General features: G+C 45.0%; 2 protein-coding genes across 3 annotated transcripts in view; both read right to left on the bottom strand.

The window, feature by feature from the left end:
* The window catches only part of LOC143769516 (transient receptor potential cation channel subfamily V member 6-like), a 37,365-nt gene extending 19,375 nt beyond the window's left edge, over positions 1–17,990 (bottom strand). The window contains exons 1-4 of one of the 2 annotated variants that reach the window (XM_077258141.1): positions 17,779–17,990; positions 15,964–16,260; positions 4,988–5,085; positions 3,667–3,789 (exon numbers count right to left, since the gene is read on the bottom strand). In XM_077258141.1, the coding sequence (XP_077114256.1) occupies positions 3,667–3,789; positions 4,988–5,085; positions 15,964–16,031 (289 nt within the window). In that variant the 5' untranslated portion in view covers positions 16,032–16,260; positions 17,779–17,990. The remainder of the gene's footprint in view (positions 1–3,666; positions 3,790–4,987; positions 5,086–15,963; positions 16,261–17,778) is intronic. The other variant, XM_077258142.1, reaches the window with a different exon arrangement.
* On the bottom strand, positions 9,946–11,520 carry LOC143766409 (uncharacterized). The gene is made up of 3 exons (XM_077254077.1): positions 11,033–11,520; positions 10,004–10,938; positions 9,946–9,969 (listed from the first exon to the last, which is right to left on the bottom strand). The coding sequence occupies exons 1-3, from the start codon at positions 11,262–11,264 to the stop codon at positions 9,946–9,948; spliced, it is 1,191 nt and encodes a 396-aa protein (XP_077110192.1). The 5' UTR covers positions 11,265–11,520.
* Positions 17,991–20,763: the final 2,773 nt, after the last annotated feature.

The following is a 20,763-nucleotide window of genomic DNA, read 5'->3' as shown; positions in this document are numbered from 1 at the left end:
ATTGTCACATTTCTCGCCCTTGGAATCACCCTCTTCCTGCCCTGTCAGCACAGTCCACGTGAGCCTCAGATATATGTGTGTCATCAGGATCACCTCTCCCCCAGGGGTTATCATCTGATGAGGGTCAGGATGCTTTTCAGACCCTACTTCTTCCTGCCCCAGATCCAAGCTAAAAAAAATAAAAAAAGTTTAAGGCATCGATGCAGATTTCCTCCTCTTGACTCTGAAGCTTTTGTGTACACTTCTGATGACCGTGGCATAGAATGTGTAAACAGCTCTTCAGACTCATCCATCTCTGTTCCATACAGTCAGTTGTATTGTTGGAGAATTGAGACACGACGGGAGCAAGGGGAATTTGGGTGCCACCTCTGTGGAAGGTACTGGGTGTGATGTTGAGGAAGAGGAGGAGAGGCCACTTGAAGCTGTGCTTGCCATCCACTCGAGCACATGCTCTTTCTGGGCCTCAGCAAAACTCTGTGCATCTGCCAAAGAAAGTTAGTGGAGTAGGCCGTCCAGTAACAGAAGTTGTCAGATGCCTTTGCATAGGACGGGACGTTATTGGTTCACTAACCTTGCCACCTATCCCACGTACACCTTGAACCTCAAGCCTAATTCCCCTTCCACCATGGCCTCGCTTTTTCTTCAGTCATGTTGCTCAGATAGTGTGGTAGGAGCACAGAATTAGCAACAAAATATTTAGAATGCTATATTCATGCATGAAGCACAATAGAAGCAGTGCACAGCACACTTGTAGGACATGTGCCCTGCTGGCTTTGTCTGTGGACCTCAGTAATGGCCAAACAACAAAAGAAAAAAAAGTTCTGGAAGGTAAATTTAACACACTGGACAATAGCTAGCTACACTTTCTGTACATTGTCAAAACAAGATGTCCGCTCTTTATAAGGAGAGGGACATGTCATTTCAGCAGCCAATGACACAAGCCGCGGTATCAAGACATTGTGGAGGTTTCCTGCGCTCTGAATAGCTAGCCGCAATGTGCACACAGTTAGGAAAAAAAAAAAAAGAAATTACAAGAACGCCGCACCTCTGAGCTCTGCAAACTCCCTCCCTCCCTTCAAAAACACATGCAAAATGCTCATGATACACCACCATTATCATTGCAAAAGTGCTGAAGATACTTTTGTGGCAATGCAAATATTTTCCAGTACTCTTTAACCGAATGTTACCGATTTTATAAAATTTTGCTTGCGTTTCCGATGACGAATCCAAATGTGCCATATTTGTACCGCATTTATATTTGGCCATCGTTTTCCGAACAAATTCGCTCATCACTAGTGTCCAGGGCCGGACTGGCCATAGGGCACTTCTGGCAAATGCCAGAAGGGCCGGTGCCAGTGGTGGGCCGCTCAATCCGCCGCCCCCGCCGTCGCATTCAACTATACCGGCGTATAGACGCCGGTACAGTTGAATGCAATGATGGAGGAGAGAGCGTCTACAGACGCTCCTCTCCCATCATTCCCCGCTCTGCCTCTGACACTGCGGGTGCGCGATGACGTCATATCATCGCGCACCTGCTGTGTCCCGGGCAGACTGCAGCTGCTGAGACAGGAGCAGGAACCAGGAAGCAACGCTGGGCACGAGGAGAGGTGAGGAGAGTTTTTTTTTTTTCTGGACTGTGGGGCCATTCTCGGAGGAGGTGAGGGGAGGAAGAGAAGAGATGTGGGCTGTATATAGTTCTCTGTGGGCTGTGCTCTGTGCTGTATACTGCTGTGGGCTGTATATAGTTCTCTGTGGGCTGTGCTCTGTGCTGTATACTACTGTGGGCTGTATATAGTTCTCTGTGGGCTGTGCTCTGTGCTGTATACTACTGTGGGCTGTATATAGCTCTCTGTGGGCTGTGCTCTGTGCTGTATACTACTGTGGGCTGTATATAGTTCTCTGTGGGCTGTGCTCTGTGCTGTATACTACTGTGTGCTGTATATAGTTCTCTGTGGGCTGTGCTGTATATAGTACTCTGTGGGCTGTGCTGTATATAGTACTCTGTGGGCTGTGCTGTATATAGTACTCTGTGGGCTGTGCTGTATATAGTACTCTGTGGGCTGTGCTGTATATAGTGGGCTGTGCTGTATATAGTACTCTGTGGGCTGTGCTGTATATAGTACTCTGTGGGCTGTGCTGTATATAGTACTCTGTGGGCTGTGCTGTATACTACTGTGTGGACTGTGCTGTATACTACTGTGTGGTCTGTGCTGTATACTACTGTGTGATCTGTGCTGAATACTGCTGTGTGGGCTGTGTTATCTACTACGCGAGCTGTGCTATAGTATGCAGGCTGTGCTGTATACTATGCGGTTTGTGCCATATAATATGCGGGCTTTGCTATATACTATGGGGAGTATATTATATTCTATGGGGGAGGCCATGTTATGTACTATGTGGCTGTGTTATATACTATTGTGGGGGTATATTATATTCTATGGGGGAGGCTGCGTTATATACTATGGGGGGCTGCATTATATTTTATGGGGGGCTACATTATATATTATGGGGAGGTGGGCTGTATTATATTCTATGGGGGTTACATACTCTGGGGTGGCTGCATTATACTCTGGGGTGGCTGCATTATACTCTGGGGTGGCTGCATTATACTCTGGGGTGGCTGCATTATACTCTGGGGTGGCTGCATTATACTCTGGGGTGGCTGCATTATACTCTGGGGTGGCTGCATTATACTCTGGGGTGGCTGCATTATACTATATGTGGGCTGCATTATACTGTATCGAGGACTATGGGGAATACGATATACTATATGAAGAACTATGGGGTGCATTATACTATGGGAAGTGAATTGTACTACATGGATGACTGTGGCGGTGCATTATACTATATGGAGCACTATGAGGATTGTATTATGCTATATGGAGGACTATGAGGATTGTATTATGCTATATGGAGGACTATGAGGAGTGTATTATACTATGTGGAGGACTGAGCAGTGTATTTTAATATATGGAGGACTATAGGGAGTGTATTATACTATATGGAGGACTATGGAGCACATTATAATATATGGAGGACTATGGGGTGTATTTTACTAAACAAGTAAAATGCTGCATATTCGGATTGTTTTTGCTGGAAAAAAAAGCCTTGTTGTCAGCAGCACATTGCCAGTGTAAACTGTAGATGTGCTGCTGAAAACATGATACTGTATGGTGATCTATTAGTGATCGTTCTGTCTCATCATTATTCCTCAGCTGGTGGAAAGAGGCCGGGAAACAAGCGTTGAACAACTTCAGTATTGTCGATCAAACTCGTTTAGCGGCCTGAACTCAGCGCACGTAAATACAACAGAAAGGCTTCTGTGTGATGTGCAATATGTTAGCATTTGGGGACCCATTTTAAACTTTGCCTAGGGCCCCACTTTGCCTAAAACCGGCCCTGCCTACAAGTGTACAAAGATATTATACAGTCACCATGTGACAAGTGGGCCTGTGTAACTTCAAATGCCAGGGCTGAATTTTAGTCCCAGTCCGGCCCTGCTAGTGTCTACGTAATGAATTAACGTATCAGGTCCTCCTTGCAGCCACTTTTGGGTCTGACTTTTTTTGATGAGGTTCTAAGTGGAGGACTTCCTTTTCTATTAACAGCATTATAGAATGTTAGTTCTTTGGAAATAGTAGACAATTAGAAAATGTTATTACGCACCTTTGTAAAGGTCGGAGGTCATGGGCATATTTATCAGGTCAGGAGCACGTTGAAGCAGAACCTTCACAGACTCCAAATTATCATGTAGCACGGCCAGATGAAGCGCAGTTTCACCAACGGCTCCTAGCAAAACATTCATCAGTGAGACACAGAAAGTGGTACAAGTTATGGAGAGATCTACGTTTAACAGAGCAGGCTTTAGGAATGCCAATTGCTTGATATTCCTGGTAGTCTACCAGCTTAGAAGGTTATACAAGGATGCGTTTATGTTCGATCGTTTTTCACTTTTTATGGTAGATTTAAACATCACTGTAATGAAGATGCAAAGAAAAAATAAAAATAGCAAAGCATGAAAGTGTAATACACTTGGTCAAAATGACAAATGTAAAGAAAAGAAAAACAGAATAAAAACAACGATGGAACATAACATAAAATCTAAACAATCACTCAGCTGTGATGGACCTGAGGAGCCCCCGGTTGGGTGCATCAGCATTTCTCAGAGAGCAGATTCTGGACACATGTTCAGTAGAGAGGATCTCATCCTCTAATATCGTATCTTCCCTTATATACCCTAGTTGTCTACCGCTTCATGTAAAAGCCAGTAAAAAACAAAAATCACCCGATTCACGAAGTTTTGATAACACATCTGATTATATTGATAATGTCATTTCTTTGTTATCTTGATAGGGGTAGAAACCAGCCGGTCCTCTCCGGTTCTGCTTAAGGTTGGGATTCAGACAAATCCTATGTTCTCACCTAACGAGCATTCAACACTCAATCAACACTGAAGACTTAATAAAAATATGCTACCACCTGTATCTGTAGTGGCATGAGATTGCTTGACTTTAGTATAGCATTATTGTCTGGGGACAAAGTATGGGGACATTATTATATTTGCATGATACTTGTGAGAAAGCAAAGTTATGGGATTATTACCATTTTCTTTTCACGGTAATTGCCCCATTTTCTTTGTAGGATTCAGCATATGGTTTGGTTTAATTACAAGCTCAGTGTTTGGTGCTCGGACTCCTAAATTCTAGGACTCCGTAGAAGTCTTCTGTGCCCCATTGACACTCTTTACAGTATAGCAATGTGGAACTGTAATGTGAAAACGAGCCCTTACATTTTACATCCAAGGTTTATAGTTCTTTTACACGTACATTGATCGATTTATGTCCAGCTGGACCAATACAATTTGTTCCATCTAAAAGGGTCAAATGATCTGTTTGCAACCTACCAGAAAAAAGTTGTGAAAATTTGTATGCCATTGGTGGAAACATGTTCGGAAATCTAGGAGATGAACACACCACCAGTGTCTTACCTGTCTGTAGGGCATTAACGGCTTTACAGGACAAAAGCTTCTTAAGAGCTCGAACCCGATTCCTCTGTGCACAGAACAAAAGGGGCAATTCCTGAATCCTGCAACCCAAACAGTCCATTATTATGCATCTGCCGGTGGCCATTGTATGGACATTGAGAGGGGACGCCTCTCAGATTGAATAATTAGCTTATTTCTAGGATTTTGTTTTCTCTAGATATGTGGGCTCCAGTTTTTTCAAACCAAGGATGGCCACACACAGATGGCTGTCGGCCGAAAGATTGTTCGGCTGAGTCATGTCACCCAATTCTCCCACGCACAGCGGCACTCGTTCGGCCAAGCGCTCCCGTGTTCTCCATGAGAAAGCCACCTACACATTGACCTGTGGCTTTTCTCAGGGAGAAAAAGGTGATCGGCAGTCCGAAATCTGACAAGTCTGATAACATCTTCCCCTATCATACACATTACACTGTCGGGTTTGGCCGACATAGGCTGTCTATACACATTACACTTAAGACAATCTACCGAGAATGCTTAATTTTTTTTTTTTACTAAAACCATTATTTACACAGTATTTTAGATAACAATGTCTTAAAATGTTTTTCATTCCTGCCTTACAAGACCCATAACATTCACTTTTCTCACAGCTTTGCTATATAAGGGCTTGGGCTTTATTCTTAATATCATTTTGTAGTATATACAAATACTGTAATGTATTGCATATTTTAACAAATATTTAATAGGTTACAGTAGAGTAGGGCCCGGCAAAAAGTGTCTACCGTGTTATGGTGGCCGCTTAAAAAAAAGAAATCTTTTGGCCAAAACAAAAGCTGACGGCTATATGTGTGATCTGGTGATGGGAACTGTTAGGTGAGAAGTGGAGTTTTTCCAAGAGAGCGGTGGGACTGTGGACAGTTCGAGGGGTGTAGCCAGGGACGCCATCAAGGCATTACTGCCCTGACTGGCGTATGGGGCCCGGTGGGCAGAGGGGGCCTGCATCGGGCCCCGTATCATCTGCTCACCGGGCCCCTACCGGCAGGCTAAACCGGGCCCTTAGCGGCTCTGTGGCAGCAAAGCTATTGATGTGCGGGCCCGTGCCCGCACGTCAATAGTTAAACAGCCGCCAGCCAATCGGAGGCTGGCAGCTGACGTCAGCCGCAGCTCGCACGTTGCTGGTGTCTGACGTCATTGTCAGTCGCCGGTGAGTGCACGCTTCAGCTGAGTGTAGGGAGCTTCGCGTTCGCCGCAGGAGCGCGGCCAGGTAAGAACTTTTTTTTATTATTATTATTGAGAGAGGCGATCCGGGGGGCCCGGGGCTGAATGCTGGAGACACACTGGGGGCAGAATGGAGATACGGGGCATTTTTGGATCATGGGGCAGAATGGATACTCATGAGGGCAGGATGGGAGAACATATGGCTGACGCCATGAATGAGACACACAGGGGCCAGGATGGCAAATATTATTACCATAGGGATATTATTACTGCAGTGATGTATTTATTTTAATTTTTGAGTATACTGTTTTAAATGGGGGGGGGGGGGGGGCGGTCCTGTTACTGTGTAGAGTGATACTATGTCACTATTTTTCTTCATGTGGTGTAATGTAGAAGTTGGGAAAAATTAATTAATGTGTTCTACAAGTGGAGCTTGAGATAACTTATTTCCTGCAGAGATGAGCTCTGGCTGGAAAAAGTGATGGCGGTCTGTGCTGGATGAAAAACAAAGATGAAGGACTTCACCTAGAGACGTCACTGGTGAGTCAGTGTGTTACCTATACACTGTAAATATAGGAAAACTGACTGAACAGCAATCTAGTCTGAACTGGTGCATAACCAAAATAGGACTTAAATAGCAAATAGATCAATGGCTGCATTCAATTTTACTGTACTAAAGCAAGGAAATGTGCGATACATGAAATGTGAATAGTATAATGGCTTGTGAAATCTATGAAAAAACACATGAGATGCTTAGCACAAGATTTGGCCAAATCTTGTGCTAAGCATCTGATGTGTTTCTTCATAGATTTCACAAGCCATTATGCTATTCACATTTCATGTATCGCTCATTTCCTTGCTTTAGTACAGTAAAATTGAGTGCAGCCATTGATCTATTACCTAAACACTTACACAATACACTGTATACTATATACAGAGGTCCTGTGTATAATGTCACCAGTGATCACTGTATTACCTATACATTATATACAGAGCTCCTGTGTATAATACCACCAGTGATCACTATTACCTGTACACAGACACTACATACTAAGTACAGATCTCCTGTGAATACTGGCACTGATGGTGATAGTTTATTTATTTTATTTATTTATTTATTTTTTTATTACTGATCAGTATTGCAGTATTCAGTCACTATGTGGTGGTAATATGTGGTCTGGACATGGTGTAGCGGTATTTGTTCTTTGAATGCGGTATTCTATGTCATTTTAAAAATTGAAAAATAAATATATACCAAAATTGTATTGCATATTTTAACAAATATTTAATAGGTTACAGTAGAGTAGGGCCCGGCCAAAAGTATCTACCGTGTTATGGTGGCAGCTTTAAAAAAAGCCGGATTACTCACCGGTAATGCTCTTTTAATGAGTCCACGACAGCACCCCACATGAGAGAGAGGGATCCGCCCCATAGGAACAGGAAACCTACAGAATAAAAGGAGGCGGTCCCCTCTCCTCCTCAGTTTAGTTTACAGAGTACAAAAAGGGAACCGCAAAAGCTTTAGTATTAATTCTTATTCAGCAACATAAATATCTTAAACTCTATACAACCATTATTTGTGAATTTAAAAGGGAGGGTAGTAAATGGGTGCTGTCGTGGACTCATTAAAAGAGCATTACCGGTGAGTAATCCGGCTTTTTACCCTTCGCCACGACAGCACCCCACATGAGAGATTTTCAGAGATTCATTATTTGGGTGGGATTACTGTATTAAGAACAGCTCTACCAAAGGTCAGATCAGAAGATGCAGATAGATCAAGTCTATAATGGTTGTAAAAGGTAAAAGGTGTAGACCAAGTTGCGGCCTTACATATTAAATGGATCGGTACATCTGCTTGTTCCGCCCAGGAGGAAGCCATGGCTCGTGTTGAGTGCGCTTTAATACCCGCTGGAGGAATCTCGCCTTTTGATGTATAGGCCAAGCAGATAGCATCTCTAATCCATCGAGATATGGTAGCTCTCGTGACCCCATGTCCTTTCTTGTGGCCCTGAAAGGAGATAAACCGAGCCCTACTCTCCCTCCATGTTTGACACCTTTCTATATAAGTCAGGATGGCTCTTCTGACATCTAAGGTGTGGAATTTATGCTGTTCTGGAGTTACAGGTGAATCAAAAAAGGAAGGGAGAAATATTTCTTGGGACCTGTGGTAGGTGGACGCTACCTTAGGGAGGTATGAGGGGTCTGGTTTTAGGACTATCCGATCATGGAATATCAGTAAGAATGGTGGGTCTACTGATAGGGCCTGGATGTCGCTAACCCGTCTAGCTGAGGTTAGGGCTACCAAGAGGGCTACTTTATATGTCAGTATTTTTAAAGGTATTGAATCTAGTGGCTCAAATGGGGAGCTGGTTAAGGCCTCTAGCACTAGATTTAAATTTCACGGAGGTAGACGGGGAATATGGACCGGTTTACTACGTTCACAAGATTTTATGAATCTGGAGATCCACCTATTAGCTGCTATATTGCATCCATATAGGGCTCCTAATGCCGAGACCTGAACTCTTAAGGTATTTACAGATAACCCCAACTCTCGGCCTTTTTGCAAGAACTCTAGAATAGGTGTGACTGGAACTTGCTTAGTGAACGGTACCGTGTAAAAGTCTAAGAATTTATTCCATACCCTACTATATATCAGGGTGGTAGATCTTTTCCTGCTCAATAAGAGGGTGTTTACTAGTTCTGCTGAGAACCCTCTTGATCTTAGTAGTTGCCTCTCAAATTCCACGCCGTCAAGTGAAGACCTTTCACTTGCGGGTGGAAAAAGGGGCCTTGGGACAGCAGCTTCTTGTCTGATGGGAGAATCCATGGATCGCATAGGCACATGGTCTGGAGACAAGAGAACCATGGTCTTTTCGGCCAGAATGGTGCAATGAGGATTACTCTTGCTTGTTCCCTCCTGATCTTTCTGATCACTAGTGGAATCAGAGACATCGGAGGAAAGGCGTATGCCAGCTGGAACCTCCAAGGATGGTGGAGAGAGTCTAACATATCTGGGTGATCCATGGCGTTCAGGGAAGCGAACCTTCTTACTTGCCGGTTGTCTCTTGTGGCAAATAGGTCGATTTGTGGTATCCCCCATGATTCTGTTATCATACTGAATATGGATCTGTTTAAGGTCCATTCCCCTTGACGTAACTAGTTTCGGCTGAGGTAGTCTGCCCTGATGTTCTCTACACCTCTGATGTGCAGGGCTGTTAGGGATGTTAGATGAGTCTCTGCCAGCTGGAAGATGTCTGCAGCTATGGTCATTAGACTTCCTGACCTTGTACCACCCTGACGGTTCACATATGCCACTGTGGTGGAATTGTCCGAGTAAATTCTTACATTTGCTCCTTGAATCTGCGGAAGAAAGTGATTTAAGGCATATTCTACCGCTTTTAACTCCTTCCAATTGGAGGAATATGACAATTCTGCCTGGTTCCAAGTATCTTGGGCCAGACTGTCTTTCATATGTGCTCCCCACCCAATAGGGCTGGCGTCGGTGGTAATTATTTTAGACGGGTCTATTATCCATGGCACACCTTCTGAGAGGTGGTCCATGTCTAGCCACCAGGATAGTGATTCTAAGACATCTTTGGAAAGAGTTATTCTGCTTTCTAGATGTCCGTCTTTTCCCTGAGCCGACAATACCTCATACTGTAATTGACGAGTTTGAAATTGTGCCCATGGTACAGCAGGGATACATGATGATAATGACCCCAGTAAAGACATGCCCTTCCTTAATGTCATGTAGGGGTTGCGTATTGCGTCTGATACCCTTGATTGTATAGTCAGCTTCTTTGCCTGGGGGAGGAAGCATCTCTGACTTACGGAGTCTAGCTGGATTCCTAGAAATGTCTGGACGGTTTCTGGATTCAGCCGGGATTTTTCGAAGTTGACGATCCAACCTAACTCCTGTAGGGACGAGATCGTATTAGATAGACGGGTTTTACACTGAAGCATAGAGTTTCCCACCACTAGAAAGTCATCTAGGTAGGGTATTATCAAGGTATCTCGTTGACGTAGATGAGCCATCACTTCTAATATCACCTTAGTGAAGATGCAGGGAGCCATAGAAAGCCCAAATGGCATTGCAACATACTGAAAGTGACGAACCTGTCCTTCCAGGGTGACTGCTACCCTTAGATACTTTTGATGTTCGGCATGTATGGGAAGATGATAATAGGCATCCTTTAAGTCTATTCCGGCCATGACACACCTAGGAAACAAGAGTTTTATGGTTGAACTAATGGATTCCATTTTGAAGGTATGATTACGCAGGAAGGCGTTTAATCTCTTGAGATTTATGATGGTTCTAAATGAACCATCAGGCTTATTGATCAAGAATAAAGGGGAATAGAACCCCTTCCCTTCTTGATCCTGGGGAACTTCTATCAGGACTTTTTTAGACAGAAGAGATAGGATCTTTGATTCCAGAGCCCTTTGTTGGTCTTGACCTTTTGGAGATGTTACTATAAAGGAATCCCAAGGGATTCGGTCAAATTCCAATTTTAGGCCGTATTGTACAATGTCCAGAATCCACTGGCTGGATGTTATTTGTTCCCATTTGGGGAGGAAGAATTTTAATCTGCCGCCCACCTCCTGGTTAGCGGTATTTGCGTTTCGGGTTATGGGACCCGCTAAAAAAGGCACCTTTTTGCTTCGGGTCCTTCGACTCCCATCGCTCCCTTTGTTCGAACGGCTTGTTCCTGGTAAAGGGACGTCTTCTGAAGGCTCTCCTGTAGGATGGAAGATACTGGTTAGGGAAGCCTTTTTTCCTTTCTCCTGCTTTACTCAGGAGTTCATCCAGCGCTTTTCCGAAAAGGAACTCACCCTGGCAGGGGATCGCACAAAGTTTTGCTTTGGCCTGTGCGTCCCCTTTCCAGTTCTTTAGCCAGAGTGCTCGCCGGGCTGTGTTCACTAGGCCGGCTGACCTGGCTGCTAGGCGTAGCGAATCCACAGAGGCATCAGCCAGGAATGCTACTGCTTCTTTGATTAGAGGGAATTTCGGCAGGATTGACTCTCTCGAAGTTCTACCTCTAATCTGTTCCTCCAGTTGCTCCATCCACACTAGTAGTGACCTCGCAGTGCAGGTACTAGAAATGGCGGGCCTGAACGCCCCCGTGTTGGCTTCCCACGACCTTTTTAGTAAAGCTTCTGCTTTACGGTCCAGCGGGTCTGTCAGGACTCCTGAATCCTCCACCGGTAAGACCGACTGTTTGGTTGTGGAGGCTACAGCGGCATCAACCTTCGGCACCTTTGACCAGGTATTTAGCTCCTCGTCGCTGAAGGGATAGCGTCTTTTAGAGGATGATGGTAGAAAACCTCCATTTTGCTTATCCCACTCTTTTTTTACTATTTCTTTAATAGTTTTTATGACGGGGAAGGACCTACGTTTCCTCTGTCCTAACCCCGCGAACATGATGTCCTGAGCCGATTTACTTTCTTTCTCATCTGAGCACCCCATCGTGCTTCTGACAGATTTTATTAAATTGTCCACACTGCTGTTGGGAAGACAAAGTCCCCCTTCAGTCTCGGATGAGCTCGGCTGGGATTCCGCTTCACCTGAGGATATACATACATCCTCTGTGAACTGACTGGAGATTTGGACCTACTCAGCTGACGGGTAATGGTGGTACTTGTCTGCGCCAACCCCTGCATTTCTTCACGGATTATAGCTCTGACATCTGATGGAGTCATTATGTTTTCCTGCCGTAAGGTTTGCATGATACACTCCGAACACAGTTTTTTAACATAATCATCCGGGAGGGGCTGCGTACATAAAGCACATTCCTTGTGCTTGGACTTGTGTGTCCTTTTCTTAGTCTAGAGGAAAGATACAGGAGGAACACATATCAGCATATAGGAAGAGACTCTTTCAAAAACTCACCCAGTGAAGCTGACAGGTACCGGTTCTGGAGGCGGATTTCGTTTGGTGGTAGAACCCTTCTCTGGAGGTCGACCACCACTCTTTGTGCTGCTCCTAGCGCTTCTCTCCTTGCTAGGAGAACGCTGTTGCACTGCGGGCAAGTGCGCATCGTCGGCCGGTGAAGCCATCTTACACACACCGGCCCGACGCTAGCGCTGCATTTTTGAATCTGCCGCTCATTCTCCTGCCTCCCCGGACCAACCCGGAAGTGCTCCAGCGACTTCCGGGTTAGACGCGCCGCTCTCACTCACCATGCGGCGGCTAGGGATATTAAGCCGGCCGCAGCAGCGCGCGCGTCCTCACGGTGCCGGGCGGACCCACGGTGACCGGACCCGGACCGTGGATGCTTGGCCAGACGAGGGGGGAGGCTGCAAGCAGGGGCTCCCCCGCCGCTGCTTCTGGAACCGCAGCCCCTGCCGTTCCCTCAGATACCGACGCAGGCGGGTGCATGGCCCAGGGATCCTCTTCATCTGTAGGTAAGCTGGGTCCCTGTAGGAACAGGAAACCTAAACTGAGGAGGAGAGGGGACCGCCTCCTTTTATTCTGTAGGTTTCCTGTTCCTATGGGGCGGATCCCTCTCTCTCATGTGGGGTGCTGTCGTGGCGAAGGGTAAAAAAATCTTATAGCTGGCAGCTTTTGTTTTGGCCAAATGTGTGATCTGGTGATGGGAACTGTTAATGTGTGATAGGTGAGAAGTGGCGTTTTTCCAAGAGAGCGGTGGGACTGTGGACAGTTCGATGGGTGTAGCATGAAGTGGGGGCTGGGGTGGAGCCAGGGCGGAGTCTCAAGGGGGCCGCAAAAATTTTGCCAGTATGGGGCCCCGAAATTTCTAGTGGCAGCCCTAGTCTTCCCCATGATTGTGGAGCTACTGAAACAGACTAAGGGACCTTTTTAAACACTTAAGAAGCCTTTGTAGGAGGTTTATTATTCTAATTTACTGAGATAATGACTTTTGGGTTTTCATTAGCTGTAAGCCATAATCATCAATATTAACCCCTTTCTGCCAGCTGACGGAATAGTACATCAGCTGGCAGAACCCCCGCTTTGAGGTGGGCTCCGGCGGTGAGCCCACCTCAAAGCCGTGACATGTCAGCTGTTTTGTACAGCTGACATGTGGGCGCAATGAGTGGAATCGCGATCCGCCCGCGCCCATTAACTAGTTAAATGCTGCTGTCAAACGCTGACAGTGGCATTTAACTAGTGTTCCCGGCCGGAAGTGCTCGCATCTCTGACCCCCGTCACATGATCGGGGGTCATCGGTGCATTGCCATAACAACCAGAGGTCTCCTGGAGACCTACATTCTCTTGTTACATACAAGAAAAATCACTACCAGACTCTTATCTCACTAAGAACAAAAGGATTAGCAGTTCAGATTGTGTCAGGGGAGTGTTGGGAGATCCCAATGCACATATGTCCCTCATACTCAAGACCAAATGTCTTTAGTTTGCCTATTAAAAGTCTAGAGAAAAAGAGAGAGGCACAGACATATTATGCTGCAGCTTTCTAATAAGAGCTAGATTCACAGCTACACTGCTGTGTAATGTAAGAGCTAGATCCACAGCTACACTGCTGTGTAATGTCCTCCATGCTGCAGCTTCTCTAGTGTTGGATTCACAGCTATACTGGTCAGTGCTGCTGTAAAATGTCAATTTTGTTGCTGCTTTTTTATATGTATTGTATCTTAACCAATTCTAGTTTATAATTCTGTATGCTGTCCTCTCTTCTGCTTTCTATCAAGCATTTATCTCACCCTGATGCTGCTCCTGAGCCAGTGCTAGATAGAGACCGGAGAGTAGGAATCCCTCATGTCTGTGTGTTGTATATGGGAGACATTATAGCAGCTATTTTCCTTCACTAGCTCAAAGACAACTGAAAATTAGGGGTAAACTCTCTTTCAAATCAAACCATTACCTTAGCAGGCACAGGATAGGAACACGAACTCTGAAACAGCTGTCTTTAGATGAAGACTTTTTTGAAGATTCAGGTTTGGATAAATAGCCCAGGTCATGTTGAATGGCTCATTAAAGGGGAAAGACATTTAATAGAGGATAAGTGGCATAGAGAACTAGCTTCGCTCTTCTTGGGAGAGAACCAATTTTCATGCCCTTGTCCCAGGAGCACTGCATGGCGAACATCTCTATCTCGAGAAGCGATCTCTCTTAGGCCTGTCCCACACGTCCAGATAATTCCGGTACCGGAAACAATCGGTACCGGAATTATCCGTGTCCGTGTGCCCCTACGTTTCTGGTGTACATCAGTGTGGCACACTTGCGGAACACGTGTGCCGCCCGTGTGCCCACTGGGTACCACACGCACGGTGCTGGGTACCACACGTACCAGCATCTGGTGCTGAATCCGCGATTCATATCTTCTCTTCAGCAGCGTTTTCTGCATAGAAGATATGAATAATAGTGTTTAAAAGAAAGATCTATCTGTCCGCCGCTCTCCCACCCCCTGTGCGCCCCCCCGCTATTCTGAAAATACTCACCCGCTTCCCTCGTTGGCTGTCGCTGCTTCCTGTCCTGACCGCACCTTCTACTGTATGCGGTCACGTGGGGCCGCTCATTTACAGTCATCAATAGGCGGCTCCACCCCTATGGGAGGTGGAGCCACCTATTTATGACTCTAATCGGCGGCCCCACGTGACCGCATACAGTAGAAGCTGAGGCCAGGACAGGAAGCAGCGCCAGCCAACGAGGGAAGCGGGTGAGTATTTTCAGAACAGCGGGGGGGGGGGGGGGGGGGGGCGGACAGATAGATCTTTCTTTTAAACACTATTATTCATATCTTCTATGCAGCAAACGCTGCTGCAGGGAAGATATGAATGGCGGCTTCAGCACTATGTGGGGGGGACAGCGCTTACTGTAGCGCTGTCTCCTGCACGCCACAGGGACTGCACACGGAGAACGTCCGTGTGCGGTCCGTGTTTTACACGGACCCATTGACTTTAATGGGTCCGTGTAATACGTGCGCTCCCATGAACACTGACATGTCTCCGTGTTTGGCACACGGAGACACGGTCCGCAAAAAAATCAATGACATCTGCACAGATGCATTGATTTTAATGTGTCTACGTGTGTCAGTGGCTCCGGTACGTGAGGAAACTGTCACCTCACGTACCGGAGCCACTGACGTGTGAAACCGGCCTCAGGCATGTCATGTCAGTCACATGTCAGTGTTCGTGGGAGTGCACGTATTACACGGACACATTAAAGTCAATGGGTCTGTGTAAAACACGTACCTCACATGGACGTTCTCCATGTGGCATGCAGGAGACAGCGCTACAGTAAGCGCTGTCCCCCCCACATGGTGCTGAAGCCGCGATTCATATCTTCTGTGCAGCAGCCATAGGGGTGGAGCCGCCTATTCATGACTGTAAATGAGCGGCCCCACGTGACCGCATACAGGAGAAGGTGCAGCCAGGACAGGAAGCAGCGACAGCCAACGAGGGAAGCGGGTGAGTATTTTCAGAACAGCGGGGGGGCGCACAGGGGGTGGGGGGGCGGCGGACAGATAGATCTTTCTTTTAAACACTATTATTCATATCTTCTATGCAGCAAACGCTGCTGCACAGAAGATATGAATCGCGGCATCAGCACGATGCAGGGGACAGCGCTAAACTTTAGCGCTCTCCTGCACGCTCCGTGTGGTACCCACTCGGCACACGGGTGGCACACGGGTGGCACACGTGTGCTGCACGTATGGCCTACGTGAGCTCACGGGCACACGGACACGGATAACTCCGGTACTGTTTTTTTCCGGTACCGGAATTATCTGGACGTGTGAGACTGCCCTTAAACATACAGAATCCACAGACTAGTACACAACCCTCACCTCTTCTGCTGGGCCAAGTTAATTTCACAAGTGCTTTCCGTAGGGCTCTGTTTCCCCCACAAAGTCATTGTTGTGCCGAGTCCTCTTATTTTGTCTCACAGGCTAATTCTATTGGCACACAAACTGCAGCATGATCCACCTTAAATGGTTAAAGTTTGGCAAAACTCTTGGCTCTCATCCGTCAGGCTGGGTAAATAATATGCAGGTCACAATGTTTGATGATTTTTTTTTCTGGGTCACAGTCACTGCCGTCATGCCCAAAAAGCATCTCAATGGGCAATCATCTTACGGAGACACCTGTGAGGTTCAAACATATATATATATATATATAAGCGTCAGGGCACATGTCTTGTTTACAGATACAAGCAATTCTAGTGTGCAACTTAGGAACATTTTACAGAAATTTCCTCCCAGAACTGTCCATAGTTCCCCACAATGACCATGCCTCCATAAACAGTGCCAGGCATTAACCTAATCATCAGTGTCAGCTACAAAGTGTAATGTCTGTCCTAAGCCCCTAATGTGTTCCTTATGAATGGAGATGAGCGAATACATTTCAATATTCTGTTCAGATTACGGTCGCAGTATTTCCAATATTCGCCAAACACCGTTGGAGTCAATTGGGTCAAACATAAATTTGGCACAAATATGGCAAATTTGGATTCCGCAATCATTTTCCGAATATATTTTCTCATCTTTACTTATGAACACTGGAAGATCGAGAAAGCCCCCAACAACAGTGCGAAACGGCAAGTCCAGTGTGAACGTACCCTTAGGGCATGGTAACATGTTCGGGACACACTTTGGTCTCAGTTTTGTTTTTGAGATTATATTCATCCAATTTTTGTCTGTGGATCCATCTTTACGGCACTATTTTTAACTCGTATAATTTTGTGGTTTTTTTAAGAATATATACAAATAGTTTAAGTTTCTCCTACCAATTACCCAATAAAAATTGGATAGCACTCGAATGACACATGAATGGCATCAGTCTGCTGTTTTTTTCCAAGGCCCGAATGAAATTGACTGTTGGGTCTGATCGCTAAGGGCGATAAGTTTCATCCGTGTTTTTGATCCAATCTTCAACAGTCGGATCCTTGTGTTCATTTTTACCTTCAGAATTTCAGCAGATTTTTGTGGGAAAATATATATATATATATATATATATATATTTATTTATTTTTTTTCAAAGCTTTTCCAATCAAACAATCTGTAAAATTGGACACCACAAAGAAAGCTGCCCAATTTTTCATGGCTCTATAGATTTGCATTGGAGAGACTGAGCAGAGAATCGGATCAATGTCGGACAGGTCTCCTTGTTTTGGGGACCAGCATAAATACCGGGAATAGCTCCATCACTTATAAGAAGTACAAGTTTGATCTGTGTGTACATAAAAATACTGAATAAGCTGAAACAAACAAACAAACAAACAAAAAAAATCAATAGAAATAATACGGACATGAAAAAAAACACAAATAGAGCACATCACTATGAAACATTTCTCTAATTAGCGATTGCAAGAGTTTCTTTGAAATTACTTTCGCAAAATAATTTTACCTTAAAAAAAAAAAAAAAAGTAAAATGAGCAACACAAAAAAGCATAAGCTAAGAAATGAAAACTATATTGAAACAAAAAAAAAAGTCTAAAAATTTCAAAATGTGAAAAGAAATTTGTAAAAACATGAAGGCTTAAAATACACAGTATGCTGAGAGTTGTAGTTTTTCCAAAAGGTAAAAAGCTGGGAGTTGAAGACCGCTGAGATACTTCATATCACAAAAGTAAAACACTTAATGGACAGAAATAGGAGACGTACCCAAGCAAGCAAATTGCCGACAACTTCTACGATAAGGACAATATTCCCAGGCCTGGAGTTGCTCCCGGACCTCATGTTTTAGGAGCGGCCGCCTGCTTCCTCTGGTCCGGGGACCTTGTTCTTGCTTCTGGTCAGACACAGTTTTTTCCACCAAATGCCTTTACTCAGCTGAACTTAGTAAACTTGCTGGGCTGGTTACTGGGAGCACAGGTACTTTACACACAACCAGTCCACAGGGGGTTAAACTCAAACAAAGGGCTTTCCCCTCACTCATTATCACCTGAGATGTCATCAGCAATTAAAGGCCTCATTAGCCCTTCACAAACAGGTAGAGCATGCTCCAGCTCTATGGACCATTCCTTGGATGAACCCCCTGTAGTATTTAGGCTACGTTCACACGTTGCTTTTTTTATTGCACAAAAAATAGCTGCATTTCACAGCACCAGCAAAATGAATGAGAAGTCTGAGACCTCATGCACACGCTGCTTTTTTCGCCCTTGCGTTTTTTTTACCCATCATTGAGGGGTTTTTTGTCTTTTTTTTCTTTCGAATCTGCACCATGTCAATTGCTTTGGTGTTTTTTACTTATTTAAATGAATGCAATAAAAAAAACACAAGTAAAAACCGCTGCTATTTTCTTGGCAATCCATGAGTTTTTAGTGCAGAAAAGCAAAAACTCAACCTGTGGACACACCAGTAGGCGACGTGCACACGGAATTTTTTGAGATGTTGAAAACATTGGGTTTTTCAAGAAGAGACAACTTTAGGAAATGCTTTTTTGGGGAAGAGCTTTTCTTTTCTTTGTATTATTTGGAAGAATTTTTGAAGAGTTTTGGATTTTTTCTCCTGAAGCTTTTTTTTGTCTCCTTTTGATTAGACAAACAGGGCTGCCTAATATGGAGCAGATTCCACCAGGAGACTCTTCCAATAAGGCCGGGATCACACATGTGAGAAATACGTCCGAGTCTCACATGTTAATACCCGACCCTGCCGCCTGCACTCCGGAGCGGAGCGTGCCGCCGCATAGCAATACATGGAGCCGCACGCTCTGCTCTGGAGTGCTGGCAACAGGGTCGGGCATTAACATGCGAGACTCGGATGTCTTTCTCGCATGTGTGATCCTGGCTTAAGGAAGAAACGTTCACTTTCTTCCCATCACTAAGGCTACTTTCACACTTCCGTCGGTACGGGGCCGTCGCAAACCGTCATCCCGACGTACCGACGTAGGCAGCAGATGCAGTTTTACAACGCATCCGCTGCCCATTGTGATGAGAGGGGAGGAGGGGGCGGAGTTCCGGCCAGGCATGCGCGGTCCGAAATGGCGGACACGTCGCACAAAAAAAGTTACATTGGACTTTTTTTGTGCGTAGCATCCGCCAAAACAAGACGCATCCATCGCACGATGGATGCGACGTGTGCCCATCCGTCGCGATCCGGCGCATATGCAAGTCTATGGGCAAAAAACGCATCCTGCAAGCACATTTGCAGGATCTGTTTTTTGCCCATAACGACGGATTGTGACGGTGAACAAAAGACAGAAGTGTGAAAGTAGCCTAAGGCACATTGACGGAATCGGCCAAAAACACATGAAACGGAGGTGTGAAACCATGAATACGGCGCCTGGATCCGCTTTTCAGTGCATTTTCCATACAAATCATGCACATTTGCCTTTCTGGTCTCTCTCTCTCTCCTTTCACACATCAGGTTTTTGTTTTCAGGCTAAATCCGGCTGATGTTTAAAAAAACGGATCCGACCTAAATTGCGAAAAACTGATGAGTCGGATCCGTTTTTTAGCTGGATCCGGTCCTCTTTAATGCTCATGGATTTTTTGACTTCCTGGTTCCGGGGTAGGAGAGAGAGAGAGAGACCCCAGAACGGCAAATCTGCATGATTTGTATGGGAAAGGCATTGAAAACCGGATCTGGGCGCCGTATTCATGGTTTCACACCTCCGTTTCATGTGTTTTTGGCCAATTCCATCAATGTGCGTTTTTTCCAGGATGGGGGACATTACTACAGGAAATGGGCCGAGGATGAGGGACATTATTACAGAAAGGGGCCAGGATGGGGGACATTACTACAGGAACAGGGCCCAGGATGAGGGACATTATTACAGTAAGGTGATCCCTGTTACATGGGAGATAGCTCTTCATGGATTCTGGAATGCTACAAGGGCCCATACATCAGACAAACATGCATTGGACTCCAGTTACACCACTGGTAAAATTCTAATATTTTGAGAGTCGACAACAATGATAGAAATACAATATTTATATCTTTAGACATTTTTAATTTCTAGAGAAAATATTAAGTGTAGTAACAAGTTTGGAGGAAATGGACCTTACCTGCAGCGCTGAATAATTGACATGATGGAAACATGAACGATATGTTCTAGAAATACCTAGTAAATAGGAAGCAGAAGACAGGTCTGTGCGGCTGCTTCACAAAGATCAGCAGATAGCTCCCGGGACAATAGGTAAAAAATTGAATAATCGAGATTTTTTTTTAAAGTTACGGATTTCATGTTGTTGACAAGTTCCAGGATTGGAAGATTTAGAAATGTTAATTATTTGGTGTATTGTTCTGTTGCTCACACGACTGTATTGCGCCACCCATCGACTGTGCGGCTCACACTCTACCGCTGATTTCTTACAGAGGAACACGGAATTTTATTTTTTTCACAAACGTTCTCCTTCTCCAGCAGGTACAGTATTTTGTAGAGAAATGAGCGAATCTACTAAAATGTATTTGCGGCACTCACCTATCATTATGCAACATAATGATAGGTGAGTGCAATTTAATTTATTATTTTAACCCATTTTTTTACTAAATTTATACTACTTGTTTCCAAAAATTTTCAGATTCACTAGAAATTTTTGAGTAATTTGTAACAATTACTCCTCTAGAATGATCATTTCTAGTAGTAAATAATCCTTAATACAGCATCACACTGTAACACAATACGGTTGTATAAGGATTGCCTAC

Source organism: Ranitomeya variabilis, chromosome 4 (assembly GCF_051348905.1).
Source record: "Ranitomeya variabilis isolate aRanVar5 chromosome 4, aRanVar5.hap1, whole genome shotgun sequence".
Taxonomy (NCBI): domain Eukaryota; kingdom Metazoa; phylum Chordata; class Amphibia; order Anura; family Dendrobatidae; genus Ranitomeya; species Ranitomeya variabilis.
This window is presented reverse-complemented; position numbering and strand designations above follow the sequence as displayed.